We start from the raw sequence: 15,791 nt of genomic DNA on the forward strand, positions 1-15,791 counted from the left end.
AGAGCAATAATAAACTAAAAAAATGATTTGAAAACAATTAATCACAGTACTTTGCTTGCCAAGCAATTCACAGAATGTACGCACTTTATGAGCAGCAACTACGTATATGATTAAAATAAGGGTATAACTCCGTTAATTCAAGGGTACGCGCCTCCGTACGTGTAGGCCTTTGAATGTAAGAATCAGTATTGGTAACTGGTAAACTATAACCTAGTTTACCTAGTTTATAGGTACCTAGTTTACCTCACTAAAGTTTTTCAGAAATGACAGCCACTTGAGAGGGTTGAGCAAGCCCATGGCTGAGTAGTCTTACCACATGCAAAAATACCAAGAAAGAATACTGATTAAACGTACAAAACAAAGAAAAATAGAAAATAAAAAAAAATAGACAAATACATTTGCCCTTAAAGTGATGAAATTATATTTAAGTTGAGAATACAATAATAATTTTGAATGGCGACTTTCGGTTGCCACATTTAAAAAACGTATGTATATTGTCATTGCATAAACAAACAACAACAACAAAAAAGCAAACTAAACAACGACGTTGAGCTGCAACAGCTGCACATAAAGAATAAATATATGCCGATACAAAACATTTCCAATTCCTGTTGTTACATGTTACAAATTCTTAGATTTTTAAGTACCACAGTTCCGTGTTAGTGCGAAATCCACACGGAGCATGTTTTATTGTTCATATCGGCAATCAAATTTTGTTTTACACAAACGAAAAAAACCCGCAGAAACGAAACAAAAGTAAAATAAAATTAAAATATAAAATTTTAAAAAAATAAGATCTCATTTTATTGCTTAGAAAATATAAAACATGCAAAATTGCAAGCGTATAATTAACAACTTTTATTCAAGTAACATTAAACTAAAAATATTCAGAAATATATTCAATTAATTCAGTTCTCACTTCGCAGCAAGGCAAAAATACATAACACCTCAAAATATCTTCATTAAAAATTGAAAAATATAGAAAAAAAAACCACCATTGAAACAATTTAAAAAACAATTTTTACAATTAAAATTAGAGCTTCTACGCAAAAACAAGCAGTTCCGCCAGTAGGCAAGAAGGCAGATTTTTCGGTGTGCAAAACTGAAAGTTTCCTTTTCGTCCCCCTCGGCAAAAAGACACCGAAGGTGCAGAAACTGACTTCATTCACTATTCTGCTGAGTTTCAAATATGAATAAATATGGCTGCTATGGTAAAAAAAAAAACACCTTAGGCTTAGCCGCATTTACACAACTCTTAAATTGTTGATGATGCTACAACTATTGCATACAGATTAACTAAAGGCATAAAAACCTTAAGTGGAACATACTAGCAGCATAATTCAATCATTTTTAAAGCAAAATTGCGCAACTTACTAACATGTAAGAATTTAAAAAAAAAAACTGAGCTCACCGAGCCGAGTAATAGAGTGGGTATATATATATATATATATATATATTTGATGCGGCAGATTGCAACCAAAAAGGGAAGTGCACATCTACACGTTATAGCAGTCCTATATACAAAATTTCAACGTTCTGAGGGTACTCGTTTTTGAGTTATGCGAGATACATACGGACGTGACGAAAAAATCTCTTTTGAATCCATTTTAAATCAATTTTATTGAAAATGAATGATTTTGAGAAAAATAATTCTTTATTTAGTCCTTACGTACAGATATCACGCCAAAACATCGTTAAATTGCATTCGATAGCGGTGAAAATGGATATTTTCGTTGAAATATCATACCCAGAATTTTTCATGATTATAATATTTCCTTTACTTCGTACAAGGAAGTAAATAAAATCTTTCATTTACTTGCAATAAACTGAAACTATAACTAAATTCTAAATTAGTATTAATAACAGAGATATTATGACTTTGTGTTGAGAAATTAACTAGCTACACGATTCTTAATTTAACATCAATATCGTAATCTTCAATTTTCTCAGACTTGCTTCTGTTTCTAGTTAAGTGTCATCTACTGCCTCTCCCTTTTTCTCCTGGCTTCAACTACGTTAAACGTAAACTTGTAATTATGGAATATTGTATGTAAGGCATTAATTGTAGTTATATAAATATGGCTTCTACGCTTGTGTATGGCTTTATTATGTTTTATATTATGACTTTGTGTTGAGAAATTAACTAGCTACACGATTCTTAATTTAACATCAATATCGTAATCTTCAATTTTCTCAGACTTGCTTCTGTTTCTAGTTAAGTGTCATCTACTGCCTCTCCCTTTTTCTCCTGGCTTCAACTACGTTAAACGTAAACTTGTAATTATGGAATATTGTATGTAAGGCATTAATTGTAGTTATATAAATATGGCTTCTACGCTTGTGTATGGCTTTATTATGTTTTATTCAATCAATTATGCAAAAGATAAAATAGATCCATGACTACGTGTGACTACTTGTTCAGAAAAATAATCACCAGAAAAATCATAAGCTTCAGTTGTCTTTTGCTGGAACTGACCAATTTTAAATTTTCATCATTATATACTCCCCCCTCTCTCTCTCACTATATATATATATATAGATAGATAGATATAGATAGATATATACCGGGTGTATCAATACAGCGTTTAACAAACTTTCAGGAGAGATAGAGTACTTCTAGACGATGGGAAGTCATATAGCAACGCATGGTCGGAAACGCTTTCCTGGGGGGGTAGTGGCAACACAAAAGTCAAGAAAGAAAGGACACGAACAGGGTGAGAAAACATGCTTATTTTTCGGAGTGCAACAAAAACAAAGAAACAAAAAAAAAAAAAAAAAAACGTAGAGAGGCAGTGATCAACAAAGAAGGTGTTGGAAATTATGACCGGGACCGTGATGCAGGAATCGTGCGTCATGCATCTTCCATGCGATCTTAGATTCAGGATGCAAATCTTCCATGTGCCAGAGAAGTGAGTCCTGCATCATGGTCCGGGATCGTAATTTCGAACACCTACTTTAATGACGATCGTTGTTTATTTTTGTTCTTATTTGTAGGTTTCTGCCTTACTAAGCACAATAAAGCATGTTTTGTCTCACTGATGGTGTCCTTTTTTTTTTTTTCGTTTTGTGTCGTCACAACCGCGCCAGGAAAGCTTTCCGACCATGCATTGCTATGTGATTTCCGATCGTCTAAGTGCACCGCATCTCTCCTGAATGTTTGTCACCGCTCCACTGATATATCCTATATATACTCATGAGCCTCGATAAATGCCTCATTTGTGATAAGATCGGTGACGCAGATCACTTCGTCGAGTCGTGTATTCTTACCCGGGGTGTGAGGCTTAAGTATGGAGACAAGAAGATTGAAGAAATGATCGTAAATAGTAACAGATTTAAAGATTTTGCTCAAGAAATAATGAAAATTATTAATGGCAATAAAGAAAAGATCGGAATTGAGAGTTAAGATCTTCTGACCTATTCAATAATTTTGTGCTCATTCGAAGGCTGATCAAGATTTTACAAGAAGTTCTTTTTATGTTTTGTATGAATGGTTCTGTGTTGTTTTGTCTTGGTTTCATGTTATTACTAACTTTGTGGATTTTATTATTTTCCTCAGTTTCATTTTTGTGTGAATGATGGATTTTTGTTTTAACTTGGCTTGCAACCATTTGCTCTCGTAATTTTGTGTTTGTTATGTTTCCTTTTTTAACCTTTTTTGTTACTCGGGTCTCGGGCTTTGGTTTCTCGGTTGTTTAAATATTAAGTCTTTTCGGGTAAATTTTGAATTGTGGTTTCCCTTGTGTAAATTTTGAGCACGGCCGGCTCGGTGGCTTCTCGTTTTTGTGTTGGACGGGCCTGTCCCATTTTGGCCATGTGGCCGATTTAAATCGGCTGGGGGGGCCGGGGCTGCGCCCATACAATATACAAAAAATACAAATACACTCATGAGCAAAATTGAAATAATTTGCAAATTATACCTATTTTTACGAAAAATATTGAACAAAAGGTACTGATTATATCGACGAAGAATTATGCAAATATTCGGAGTCGAATACGTAAGCGTAGATGTGTGTGTCTGCGAAGATGTGAGAACATAAGGGAACGAAGGTTTAAAGGATAAGCTGAGTAGGAGTGGATAAAAAATTCCCTTCGAGTATTACTATAAATCCTGGCTTACTGGTGAAGAAAAGAAAAAACTTATCTACATATCAATAAATTCGACGTTAAAAATATATATGTAAGCAATAATTGCAATAATAGCTGAATTTTTAGTTATAGGTTCCTGTAGAATATCTGGAAGTTTCTCACACAAACATATACATTTTAATTCCATTCAGAATAACCTATTTAAGTGAAAAATCTTTCGCAACGTACGTAGCAACAAAAACAAAACGTGGAAACAAATTAAATGCAGAATATGAAGTGCTATTGCAGATAACATCAACAGAGCTAGATTTCGCCAGTTTGTATGAATAAAAATGCAACCACACTCCTGTTACTAAATATAAGGCAAGGGTAGGTGAACTCTAAAGAAAACATTAATGCTATTAATGAATAAATTATATTCGTTTTATGTTAGTTAAAATAACAATAATTTTTTAAACAATTTTCTTTACATGAAGTACCTATAACATATTTATCTACTTTAAATATTATTTTAAGATACATTTTTCTGAGGTTGGAATGGAGTTTTTCGTAGAAAACCTTATATTTTTAAGGATTCTATGAGCTGACAAGGTTTGAAGACCACTGATCTACGTCATCTGTCATCGAAAATAATTTTCATTATGCATATATATATATGACATAATAAAAGCAAGGAAAGGAAAAGCCGAAACACTGTCGATGCGTACTTAGATCTATATTGAAGAGTTCTGATTGGTAATATGATTATGTGTTGACTTCGTCAGTATCTAAAAATCTTGACAGTCGAGGCAGTTTTAATTATTATTAAGGCAAATTAGCAGAATTACGGTCACAGCTAACACAGCAGTCAATTACATTTATTCAGTTTAAATTTAAACTACCAGATATCTATTTATTAAATGCCCGCGTGCTTCAGTACTTTTACTTTTACGGCGTAGCTTCTCTTAAAAGTCGTCACGCGCTGCATTACACGGGGAAATAAAACGATTTTAATTACAATTCTACTAAAAATTGCTAATTAAATGCAAAATCCGCAACAATATATTCGTTATTCTCTCCAGATCTAGGTGTCATATATTATTGTGTTGTCTTATTCATCTGTATTATAGCTCTTATGTAGTGCTTAGGTATTTCCTTCCCTCTGCAAGCTTCATGACTTATCTGATGGAAAAAGTGAGGTTTTTGCATTTCTTTCCTTAAATAACAATAATAACAATAAACTAATATTGTATATAAAAAGCTAAAAGTAGTATAAATTGTAAAAGTAGTTGTATCAGGAGAACCGCGAGCACAGCGGCAACAGAAAAAAAAACCTTAACAATAAACTAATAATGTATAAAAAGGTAAAAGTAGTTGTGTCAGGAGAACAGCGAGCACAGCGGCAACAGGAAAAGAAAAAAAAAACTCTGATCCGAAGTTACAATCTAAATCCTTTCAGACCTTTTTCTTTTTCCTTTTTTTTTTTTTTTTTTTTTTTAATAGTACGTTCTTGTTTTGAGTGCTGTGTTATTTTATATAGCCAAATAAACTTGTCTGCAAATTAAATTGCTTCAAAACATAAGTAAAATATTAACTGTCAGTTTTTATTTATTATAACACATTTTAATCTCCTTTCCTGCAATTTTAATTGCAGTCACGATAACCGTCAATGGACTAAACCGCAAGTGTGTTTCGGTAAAGCTTCAATTGCTGTAGCTGTTTTCCGTCAATGGGCTAAACCAGTCATGATATAGATGTCAAACATTTTTGCTTTGAAACAGCTGCCAACCTAGCAGGTCATTATATTATTTACAATTATGAAATGGCGGGCGCGGGCGGCACGTGGCGAAATGGCTGCTCTCGAATGGTACGTGGGCCCCGAAGCAAAATTATACTGCAGCTACCCCATGAATATATGTTTCGTCCTACTGCTCCTCTTCCTGCTTCTCCTCATGCTGCTCCTCCTCACGTTGCTCCTCCCCTTGCTGTTCTTTCTCACGTTGCTCCTCCTGCTGCTGCTCTTGCTGCTCTGCTCCTCCTCTTGCTGAGGAAGAGGAGCAGCAAGAGAAGAAGCAGGTGGAGCAGTAAGAGGAGGAGCAGGTGGAGCAGTAAGAGAAGAAGCAGCAACAGGAGGAGCCGCAAGAGGAGCAGCAGCAGGAGAAGCAGTAGAACAAAACATATATTCGTGGGCCCACGTGCCATTCGAGACCATTTTGCCACGTGCCGCCCGCGGCCTGCCATTCTATAATTGTAAATAATAATGTTACAGTTGTAAAGATAATATTGTAACATTTAAATGATAAGAGGAGAAGAGGAGGAGGAGGTAAGGTTATTTTTATTATATTCAATATTTTTTAACTTGAAATTTATGAGAAAATATTCTTCTAGTGGCAACTGATGTCACGTCTTTGAAATATTTTCGCCTTGAAACAACAACATAATGCTAGACTGACAACTGTTTTCGAAGCAAAAATGTCATGAATGGTTTATTCCATTGACGGAAAGCAGCTACAGCAATTGAAGATTTACAGAAACACACTCGCGGTTTAGTCCATTGACGGTTATCGTGACTGCAGTTAAAATTGCAGGAAAGGAGAATAAAATGTGTTATAATAAATAAAAACTGACAGTTAATATTTTAACTATGTTTTGAAGCAATTAAATTTGTAGACAAATTTATTTGGCTATATAAAATAACACAGCACTCAAAACAAGAACGTACTATTAAAAAAAAAGGGAAAAGAAAAAGTCTGAGAGGATTTAGATTGCAACTTTGCATCAGAGTTTTTTTTTTTTTTTTCCTGTTGCCGCTGTGCTGTCTGTTCGCCTGACACAACTACTTTTACTCTTTTATATTACTTTTACCTTTTTATACATTATTAGTTTATTGTTGCATTTGTTATTTAAGAAAAGAAATGCAAAACCGGACACTTTTCACCAGATAAGTCATGAGGCTTGCAGAAGTAAGGAAATACCTCAGCAATACATAAGAGCTTTGATACAGATGAATAAGACAACGCAATAATATATGACACCTAGATAACGAGAGAATAACGAGAGGAGAGAATAACGAATATATTGTTCCGGTTTTTGTATTTAGTTAGCAAGTTTTAGTAGAACTGTAATTAAAATCGTTTTATTTCCTCGTGTGACGAATTTTAAGAGAAGCTACGCGGAAAAAGTAAAAACACTGGAGCACGCGGCATTTAATAATAGATATCTGGTAATTTCCGAGTATATTTAAACTGAATAAATGCAACTGACTACTGTGTTAGCTGTGACCGTATTTCTAATCTTTTGCTTTACAGAAATCTCGAGAAAACCGAAATTACCAGAACCTTCTGGTGCACGATTAAAAGTTTCAAAACGCGGGAGAGAAATATCTCAGTTTAGTTGTTTACATAACTGTTTTCTTGATTGTAGCGAATTTGCAGTGGGCTCAGATTATCTTTCTCTGAGCTTCGGAATGCGTTTTATTTGATGTTTAGTAGTTTAAAATGTAACTACTGCGTATGATATTGTGATATTGTGCACATATCTAAGAGGGAAAAATCCAGCATTGTGTTTTATTTCTTGTGATAAATTTTAGCTCCCCCCCCGGCCCAGGCGCCCTTGTGTGGTGAACAATTTTGCCACCGCCACGCGGCAGACCTTTCTGCACAAATACCTCGGTCTGGAATATTTATTGCAGCTTTCGATATTTCATCAATTTCTAATACTTCACTTCCATTCAAAATATTTCTCAACTTCAATTCCACCCTTCGGCAAATCTGCCTTTTCGGACTCTTTGAGCCAAAACTCTAAATATTCAATTTTTCTAAACCAACAACTTTAATCCCAACCTTTCAGAAACTCTTTTCTTTACAAATGTGCGCTCGGAGCCATTATCAAATAAACAAGAAACAAAATCTGACGACTCTTTCCAACAGTTTCTACCTTTACACATTTCAAAAATATTCCTCTTCTGTCATTCAGCATATAATTCGATGAAGTAGCAACTGTTTCATTAAATTTTGTTTCCGAACCATGTTCTATCCTTTGTTTTATAGAATTTTCTAATTTAAAGCATATTGCGCGAGTATGTTTACCATTGCAAAAGGAGCAGTTTGCCCTTTGCAGGTCTTAACACAGCAATTTATATTACAACATAATAAAAAAAAAAATTCTCGTTAAAACTTCTCTCCCTTTTTTGGGGGGAGTTCGAATTCTCACACAAATGTCTCATGTGCTGTTGATTGCAAAATATACAAGTGTTTGAAGTAGCACTGATCAGCAATTCATTAGCGGAGTAAAGAAATTTATTGCGAATGGGGGCACCAAAATTTCTGTGGTTAGATGATTTATACTAGCTACGTGCGAAGGAGGAGAGTGTATATCAAATGTTCTCTCCCTTGCAATAATGAAACGTTGTAAAAAATCCACCAACTCCTTCAAATTATGATTAGTGCTCGAGATTTCGTTTTTGCTGAATTCCAAAACGAGGTCGCTGGGATAAAGTTTCAAAATTACAGCGCAGTGCATTACGCTATAATTTTCTGATTTTATACCTAAACTCTCAAGAGAACGAATTTGGGTTTGACACTTAAAATACAGATTTCTCAACTATTGTAAATTAGAAATGGTCTTTAACGGTGCCATGTCCAGAAGTATGATTAACACGTGCTTCTGGCCAAAGGTATCTTGGATTAATTTAAGAGCCGACTTATAGTTGTCTGAGGTAACAGCGAAACCTTTAATACAAGAAGAAAAATTTTCGACATCTGAAAGGGAAGGATTTTTGTCAATATAATTTTCGAATTGATTCCAAAAATTTAAATACTCAGATGGGTCCTCGTAAATACGTATGAACTTTCAGGTTAGGTAACTTCGCGTTTGTATTTGGTCTACTTTGGTTTGTTATGGGTTGCACACATTGCCGGGTCTTATACAGATGAGGATTGCAACGATTTTATTTTATTTTTTAATTTTACTGAGTTAAATATAATTACTTCATTACATTCATCAGTTCTCTCTATTTCCGATTGCATATCTGCATCATCTAAAAAATTTTCAATTTTATTGTCAATAGATTTCAGCTGTTCGTCTTCCACTTGTCACTGAACTAAAAAGCTTTCTAAATCATCTACTTCTATATGTGGTTTCAGATATACGCTTTTCTATTTTTGATATTAATTTCGTGACCTGTCCTCTATGGTAGGTACGTTGCTTCTTAAATCTAACTCTTTAGCTAATAATAATAACAGTGCTACTATAAAACAATTTTATACTGCCAAACGAAAGCAAACTACTACTACACAATGCAGTCTCACTTAACTTCTTCGAAATGCAAACAAACTACTATCAAAAAATTCTTTTAAACTAAGTATTATTACTTACCCCACCTTCGAGTGTTCCAACAATTTACGAAAACAGATATCAATTTTACTCCAGGTGTTCATACAGTTTCCCAAAATAATGCACCAATATTTAAAAAAACGTTGTCCTAATAAACAATTAAAAAACCATTTTTTTTATATTTAACAATAAACATGGCTTTGAGACTGTGCAGATAGTCTCACAGACGATATGCTAGGTCATCGCAGCACATATACAAACATTTTAAACAGTTACAAATAAAGCAATAATTTCCTTTGTAATGAAACAGGATTATTTTATCGTTTATTTCTTTAAAAAATGCTCAGCAAGAAAACAAAAATGTTAAAACAGACAACCGCGTTACATTAAAAAAGTCTAAGTTTTACTTATTCAATACGAGAATAATTCAAACACGTGGGTGGAGGAAGAATTTTTCAACGGTGGGATAAAACATTGACAAGAAAACTCTCACAAAAAAAAAAAAAAAAAAAAAGATAACATTTAGTGGTTCTTAAAAGCTGTCCTTCTGAACTGAAAATTTCTCCTAAAATAATCGTGCTTCTTCGTCATTATGCAATACCTGTATATCGTCGACGTTGTTAGACCACAGGAGTTATTCAAATTTTTAAGTATTTTAAGCTTCAGATGTTTATTAAGAACATCGATGACAACGAAAATGTCAAAATTACGATGATAAATGCTATGAAAATAAAAGCATCAGCTTGACATTCTGTCACAGAAGATACCGCAGGAAGCTGCTTTCTCGGGATTTTCCTTCGATATTGAGGTACAGGAAATGACTCACTAATTTCGAAAATGAATATCCATAATTTTAAAAATGTGCAACAGTTGATGATGATATTGATACTTTAGGAGTAATGAAAGAACATATTTTAAATTACAATACAGTCTTTTGAATGCGTAAACTATCCTGTTGAAGAAAATAGTTCAGAAGATGAACTTGATATTCCGAGCTACGAAGTTTCAGAAGCCATACAATTCTTCGATTTCTGAGTTCAATTTGGCACAGAGGCAGCTTTAAAACACTCAAGAAACACTGAATATAATTTATGTTCAGTAAAAAGGAAACAAAAAATCTGCAACTAAGAACTTTTTTAAGTATGCTTAAGGACAATCTTTATCATAAACAGGCAAAAGTGTAAATAAACAAAAAAGAAATTAAAAATATATTTCGTATTAAAGTAAGAAAAAATTAACAAATTATAATTTAATTACACTGAAGTGACAAAAGTCATGGGATACCTCCTACTATTTTGTCGGTCCTCCTTTTGCCCGGCGAAGTGCAGCAACTCTACGTGGCATGGACTCAACAAGTCGTTGGAGGTCCCCTGCAGGAATATTGAGCCATGCTGCCTCTATAGACGTCCATAATTGTGAAAGTGTTGACGGTGAAGGGTTTTGGGCACGAACTGACCTCTCGATGATGTCCCATAAATGTTCGATGGGATTCATGTCGGACGATCTAGGTGGCCAGATCATTCGCTGGAATTGTCCAGAATGTTGACAACTTGGGTCCATGGCTTCGTGGGGTCTGCGCCACACTCGAACCCTACCATCAGCTCTTACCAACTGAAATCGTGACTCATCTGGCCAAGCAACGGTTTTCCATTCGTTTAGGGACCAACCGATATGCTTACGAGCCCACGAGAGTCGCTGCAGGCAATGTCGTGCTGTCAGTAAAGGCACTCGAGTCGGTCTTCTGCTAGCATAGCCCAAGGAAGACAAATTTCGCCGCACTGTCCTAACGGGCACGTTCCTCGTACGTCCCACATTGATTTCTGCGGTTATTTGACGCAGTGTTGCTTGTCTGTGAACATTGACAACTCTACGCAGACGTCGCTGGTCTCGGTCGTTAAGTGCAGGTGGTCGGCCACTGCGCTGCCTATGGTGGGATGTTATGCCTGAAATTAGATACTCTCGGCACACTCTTGACACTGTGGCTCTCGGAATGTTGAATTCCCTAACGATATCTGAAATGGAATGACCCATGCGTTTAGCTCCAACTACCATTCCGCGTTCAAAGTCTGTTAATTCTCGTCGTGCGGCCATAATCACGTCAAAGCGTCTTCACATGAATAACTTGAACACAAATGAAAACCCTGCCAAATCACTTCGCATTTATACATTTTCTACGCGATACTACTGCCATCTGTATATTTGCATATTGCTATCCCATGACTTTTGTCACTTCAAGTGTATTTAGATGGGCTTATATTCAGTTGTTGTTGTTTCTTTGTTTTTCCCCCTTCCTGTATGCCGATAAGTTGACAGCGGCGTAATTCGACATAAAAGGGCGTGTATACGTACCGAGGTTTTACTATATTTCCCCAGTCAGCACATATATTTATGATTACAAACAGGCGATGTGAAAAAATTAATCAAATTATTAAATTAAACGTGTTTATAACATTATCTGATTTCGCATTCCTTTTTTCTCACTTTTTTGTCTAAAATTGGAAATTTAAGCAATTAATTGTTTCATTGAGAGACATTATGAATGGGAATCAACAAAGTTAAAAATACGGATAAATTCCCTCTACGTCTAATCTCGTTCATTATAAAACTCGATTTATGCGTTCAAAATTAATTATACTATATATAAAAAGTATTCAAAATTAATTCATGCATACAAAATGCACTCAAAATTAATTTATGCATACAAAATGCATTTATGCACATAAAATTATTTTTTATTAATTTAAAATATGAAAAAACATATCTTTTTAAAATACTTCCGTAACTAGAAGTTATAGAGCCATTAGGTTTGTCGAACCAGGAAACATGTTAAATATGCAGTACCCTCGATGGGATTTGAACTCCGAACCTCCTGATGGCTTGCCGGACGTGTCTCCAGTTACACCACGAATGCACGCGATAAAAAGAAAGATTATACCGTACATTTTCTTCCAATTAAAGGACGACTAGGCAGGAGAGAACCCAGTCGCCAAGTACTGGCGATGATGAAATATCGTCCTTTACCTTTTAGTTCGGGTGCCACTGTAGAATAATTTAGAATTTGGAAATCAGGAAATTGAAGAAATACGCAATACCATAGCCGGAATTCGAACTCAGGACTTCCCGACTTCTAACCGGACGTTCTTCCATTTACACTACGAAGGCACGCGATAAGGAGGTAGAAAATACCTTACAAAGTATAAGTCTACAACCAAAGCTGCGAATATAAAGTCCGGATAAGAACTTTTGTGGACATGGTGTATATAAAATGGAAAACGATGAAATCTATCCGCTTATTAAAAACGGCCTCTCGTAATAAAAACTAGCTGTAGAAATTGATTTTAGGGATAATTTTATTTTGCACGAAATGTAAAATATTAGGCTGAGCATATAATTTTTATGCCATGAAATCTTTCAATGCAAAAGTTTCTAAGTGGTACTTGTTTGAGTCATTTTATAGCTAATTAAAACACACACGCAGCACACATTCATGAAATTTTCTTTCAAAATCATGAGCATAGTCATAGGTGATACTTATGTTTACCCTTTGTGAAAAATAATAACTTGATAGTAAATACTATAATTAATTCTAAAATTATGTTTATTGCATAATTATAAAAGCAATCTAAAAATATCACTTCGGTGCTGATAACGGATAAATTACAATAAAATTCTTGAAGCATATTTAAAAGCCACACTGTATTAAATAATATACATATGTCGAATTTCGTACTTTTACAAAGCACATGCGTTTAAAAGCGAAATTGTCGATACGAAATTAAGAAGTACCTTTCTTTCTTTTTAGTGCTATAATTCAGTTCTTAACTAGTCCTTGTGTATTAAATAATATTTTTTCCTTTCTAGGTTACGTTTAGTGAGTTAGCTTTCATTCGTTTCGCTGTTACTGATATGGGATCCAGCCATGTCACTTCTCAAAGGGTTATTCCTTTAGCACATTTAAAACAAGGTAATATATTGTTTAACCTTGATCAATATATTGCCTGAACTCAAAATACATCTTATATATCTATTTTTATGCTGCAGGATATAGACATGTCAGACTCCGAAGTCAACAGAATCAACCTTTACCGCTGTCTACGCTTTTCATTCATTCGGTTTGGGAAGAAGAAGGTTTGGAAGTGGCAGAGGCTAGTGGTGATTCGGCATCAGGTGTCATGAAAGGAGCGGGAAAAGATTACCCAAAGTCAGAAGTTAGTATATTATTAACGCTCCTATGATTGCATAAATGTGTAATAAAAAAGTGCATCTGCATATTGTTTAAAATCGTCTTAAAGTTTCGCATTATTTGGTGCATTTTGAGAATACGAAATACTCAAGCAAGCCGTATATTACTTCAAATAAAATTTGTCAATCATTTCAAAGCATCTCAGTTGCCTCTAGAGGCACACAAATGAATCAGTAACCCATTCATTCTCGTCTATCTATCTATTACGGATTTTCAGTCGTAGAACTAATACATGTTTAAAAAGACCCGAGTGATAAAGTTGCCGAACCTTGGTAGTTTAACCTGGGTTCGATTCCATTCGAACGGGTTGGCTACATGGGCTTTTTTGTGGGTTTCCTCGTGTATAACGTAGATACGAGCCAGTTTCCTTTAGAAAGTCCATCACGAAGGCATCCCTTCCTTAGGTAGATAGCCCTCGTGTGCTTTACCGTGATCAAATAAATCAAACAAAAAAGCTCACCAGAGGTAACAAATAGTCGAAAGCATAGTTCAACACAGGTAGTTTGAATCAGGTGCGGATCATAGCGAACAAACCAGAAGCGTAGGCGTTTTTGCGGGTTTTGTTTTCTCCGCATAGCATGAATGTAAGCAGGTTTCCCTTAGAGCAGGGTTTCTTAACCTGGGGATCGCGGGACGCGTAATGGCAAACCGCACATACTCAGTGGTTTACCGTTGGCGTGGAAGGAAATACTGGCGACTAAGGGGGGCCATAAGCAATCCTACACAAGCCTGCGCGTCATGTAGGTCTTATCAACTGTTTACAATTGCAATACTACCGAAATTTGTTTCTGCTTAATGCATTTGGTTCTGTTTCATTTCATTTTGGTTTATTTTGTTCGTAAACGTTATGTTTAATATCGGTTATTTATAATAATTTCCTTGACTTTAATTCAGTAATTTAAACTGGATTTATTCTTTAATTTGTTAAAGTATATACGAATGGAACGTATGGTAAATACGCAATTGCTTTTATTTCCCAGAAGTATAATCAATAAAGATTCAGATAATATATCTTGTAATGTTCCCTGTTTTGTAATCATTCTTAAACGAAAATTTGCGTAATTTACAATCGATATTTACACTCTAAGTAATAAGCAGCTTACAATATAATAAGTTTCAAAATCTCGAATTGTTTATGCCCAGATTAAAGAATATGAACCACACACCGTATTTATCATCATTTAAAATTGTACCAAAGTTGTAATTGCGCTAGATTCTCTTCTGGGCATGCGCAGTACGCGAAATTTATTTAACATTGATCAACTGAATGTGCAGTTTGCCATTACGCTCGCGGGGGTGGGGACCTGCAGCAGGGGGTCGCCAAAACTTTTAGCAGTTTTGATATTTCTTTAACTTATTATAATAATTTTATAATTACCAAATATTTTTACACAATGTATCTGAAAATAGATAAAGATAAGACAATACAGACAAAGAAAAAATCGAAAACCTTTCGACGCATTCTTTTTATAATATAACGTTCATTTTCCTTGCTTTGCACGTGACGCTGTCATTTCGTCTTTTACTTATTTAAAATTTTCACATTGTTCTATGTCTTAATATTAGAAATTAAAGTGAATGACTTAAAACTGCAATAGTATATCACAGTACAAGTAAAAAATTGACAGTTTCACTCACGCGTGTGTCGAATTTGCGTTATAATTATAGGGGGTCCCACAAAATTTTTGTAAATAATATGGGGTCCAGGGGGCCACGAAAAAATCTCAGTGATAAAAGGGGTCGCGACTGGAAAAAATTTTAAGAAACCCTGCCTTAGAGAATCATCCATGAAAGATGACAGTCATACTAAGGGTTATTCTAATGACAAATAGCCCTTAGCGTGACTCGCGTTAATTAAAATCAACCAACCAATAGATTCAATGAAATTTTTATCAATTACTCGGATTCAGTATCCGTTTTGGAACTCAGCGAATGTAAGTAATTTTTTGTTGTTTAAGTATAAGGATCAGAATCTAGCTTCTAAGAACTCTAAATATTTCTACCACAGTCAAATGCAATTTTAATCCCAAAAGTAAAACTGTATTAAGCAATTTTAGTTTTAAACTTAAATTAAGAAATATAGACATAATGAAACCTGTAACTGTGACCACCACTGAAATGGCCAATATTTCTGAAAATAAATAATATT

General features: G+C 34.7%; 1 protein-coding gene across 4 annotated transcripts in view; it reads left to right on the plus strand.

Annotated features, from left to right (window-relative positions):
- The window catches only part of LOC118198674 (1-phosphatidylinositol 4,5-bisphosphate phosphodiesterase epsilon-1-like), a 482,557-nt gene that overhangs the window by 447,038 nt on the left and 19,728 nt on the right, over window positions 1–15,791 (plus strand). For all 4 annotated transcript variants that reach the window (XM_085809195.1, XM_085809194.1, XM_085809193.1 and 1 more), the window contains 2 exons: window positions 13,261–13,363; window positions 13,441–13,607. In XM_085809195.1, the coding sequence (XP_085665321.1) occupies window positions 13,261–13,363; window positions 13,441–13,607 (270 nt within the window). The remainder of the gene's footprint in view (window positions 1–13,260; window positions 13,364–13,440; window positions 13,608–15,791) is intronic.

Source organism: Stegodyphus dumicola, chromosome X2, assembly GCF_044657685.1.
Source record: "Stegodyphus dumicola isolate Sdum_Otavi_A_Nest chromosome X2, ASM4465768v1".
Lineage (NCBI taxonomy): Eukaryota > Metazoa > Arthropoda > Arachnida > Araneae > Eresidae > Stegodyphus > Stegodyphus dumicola.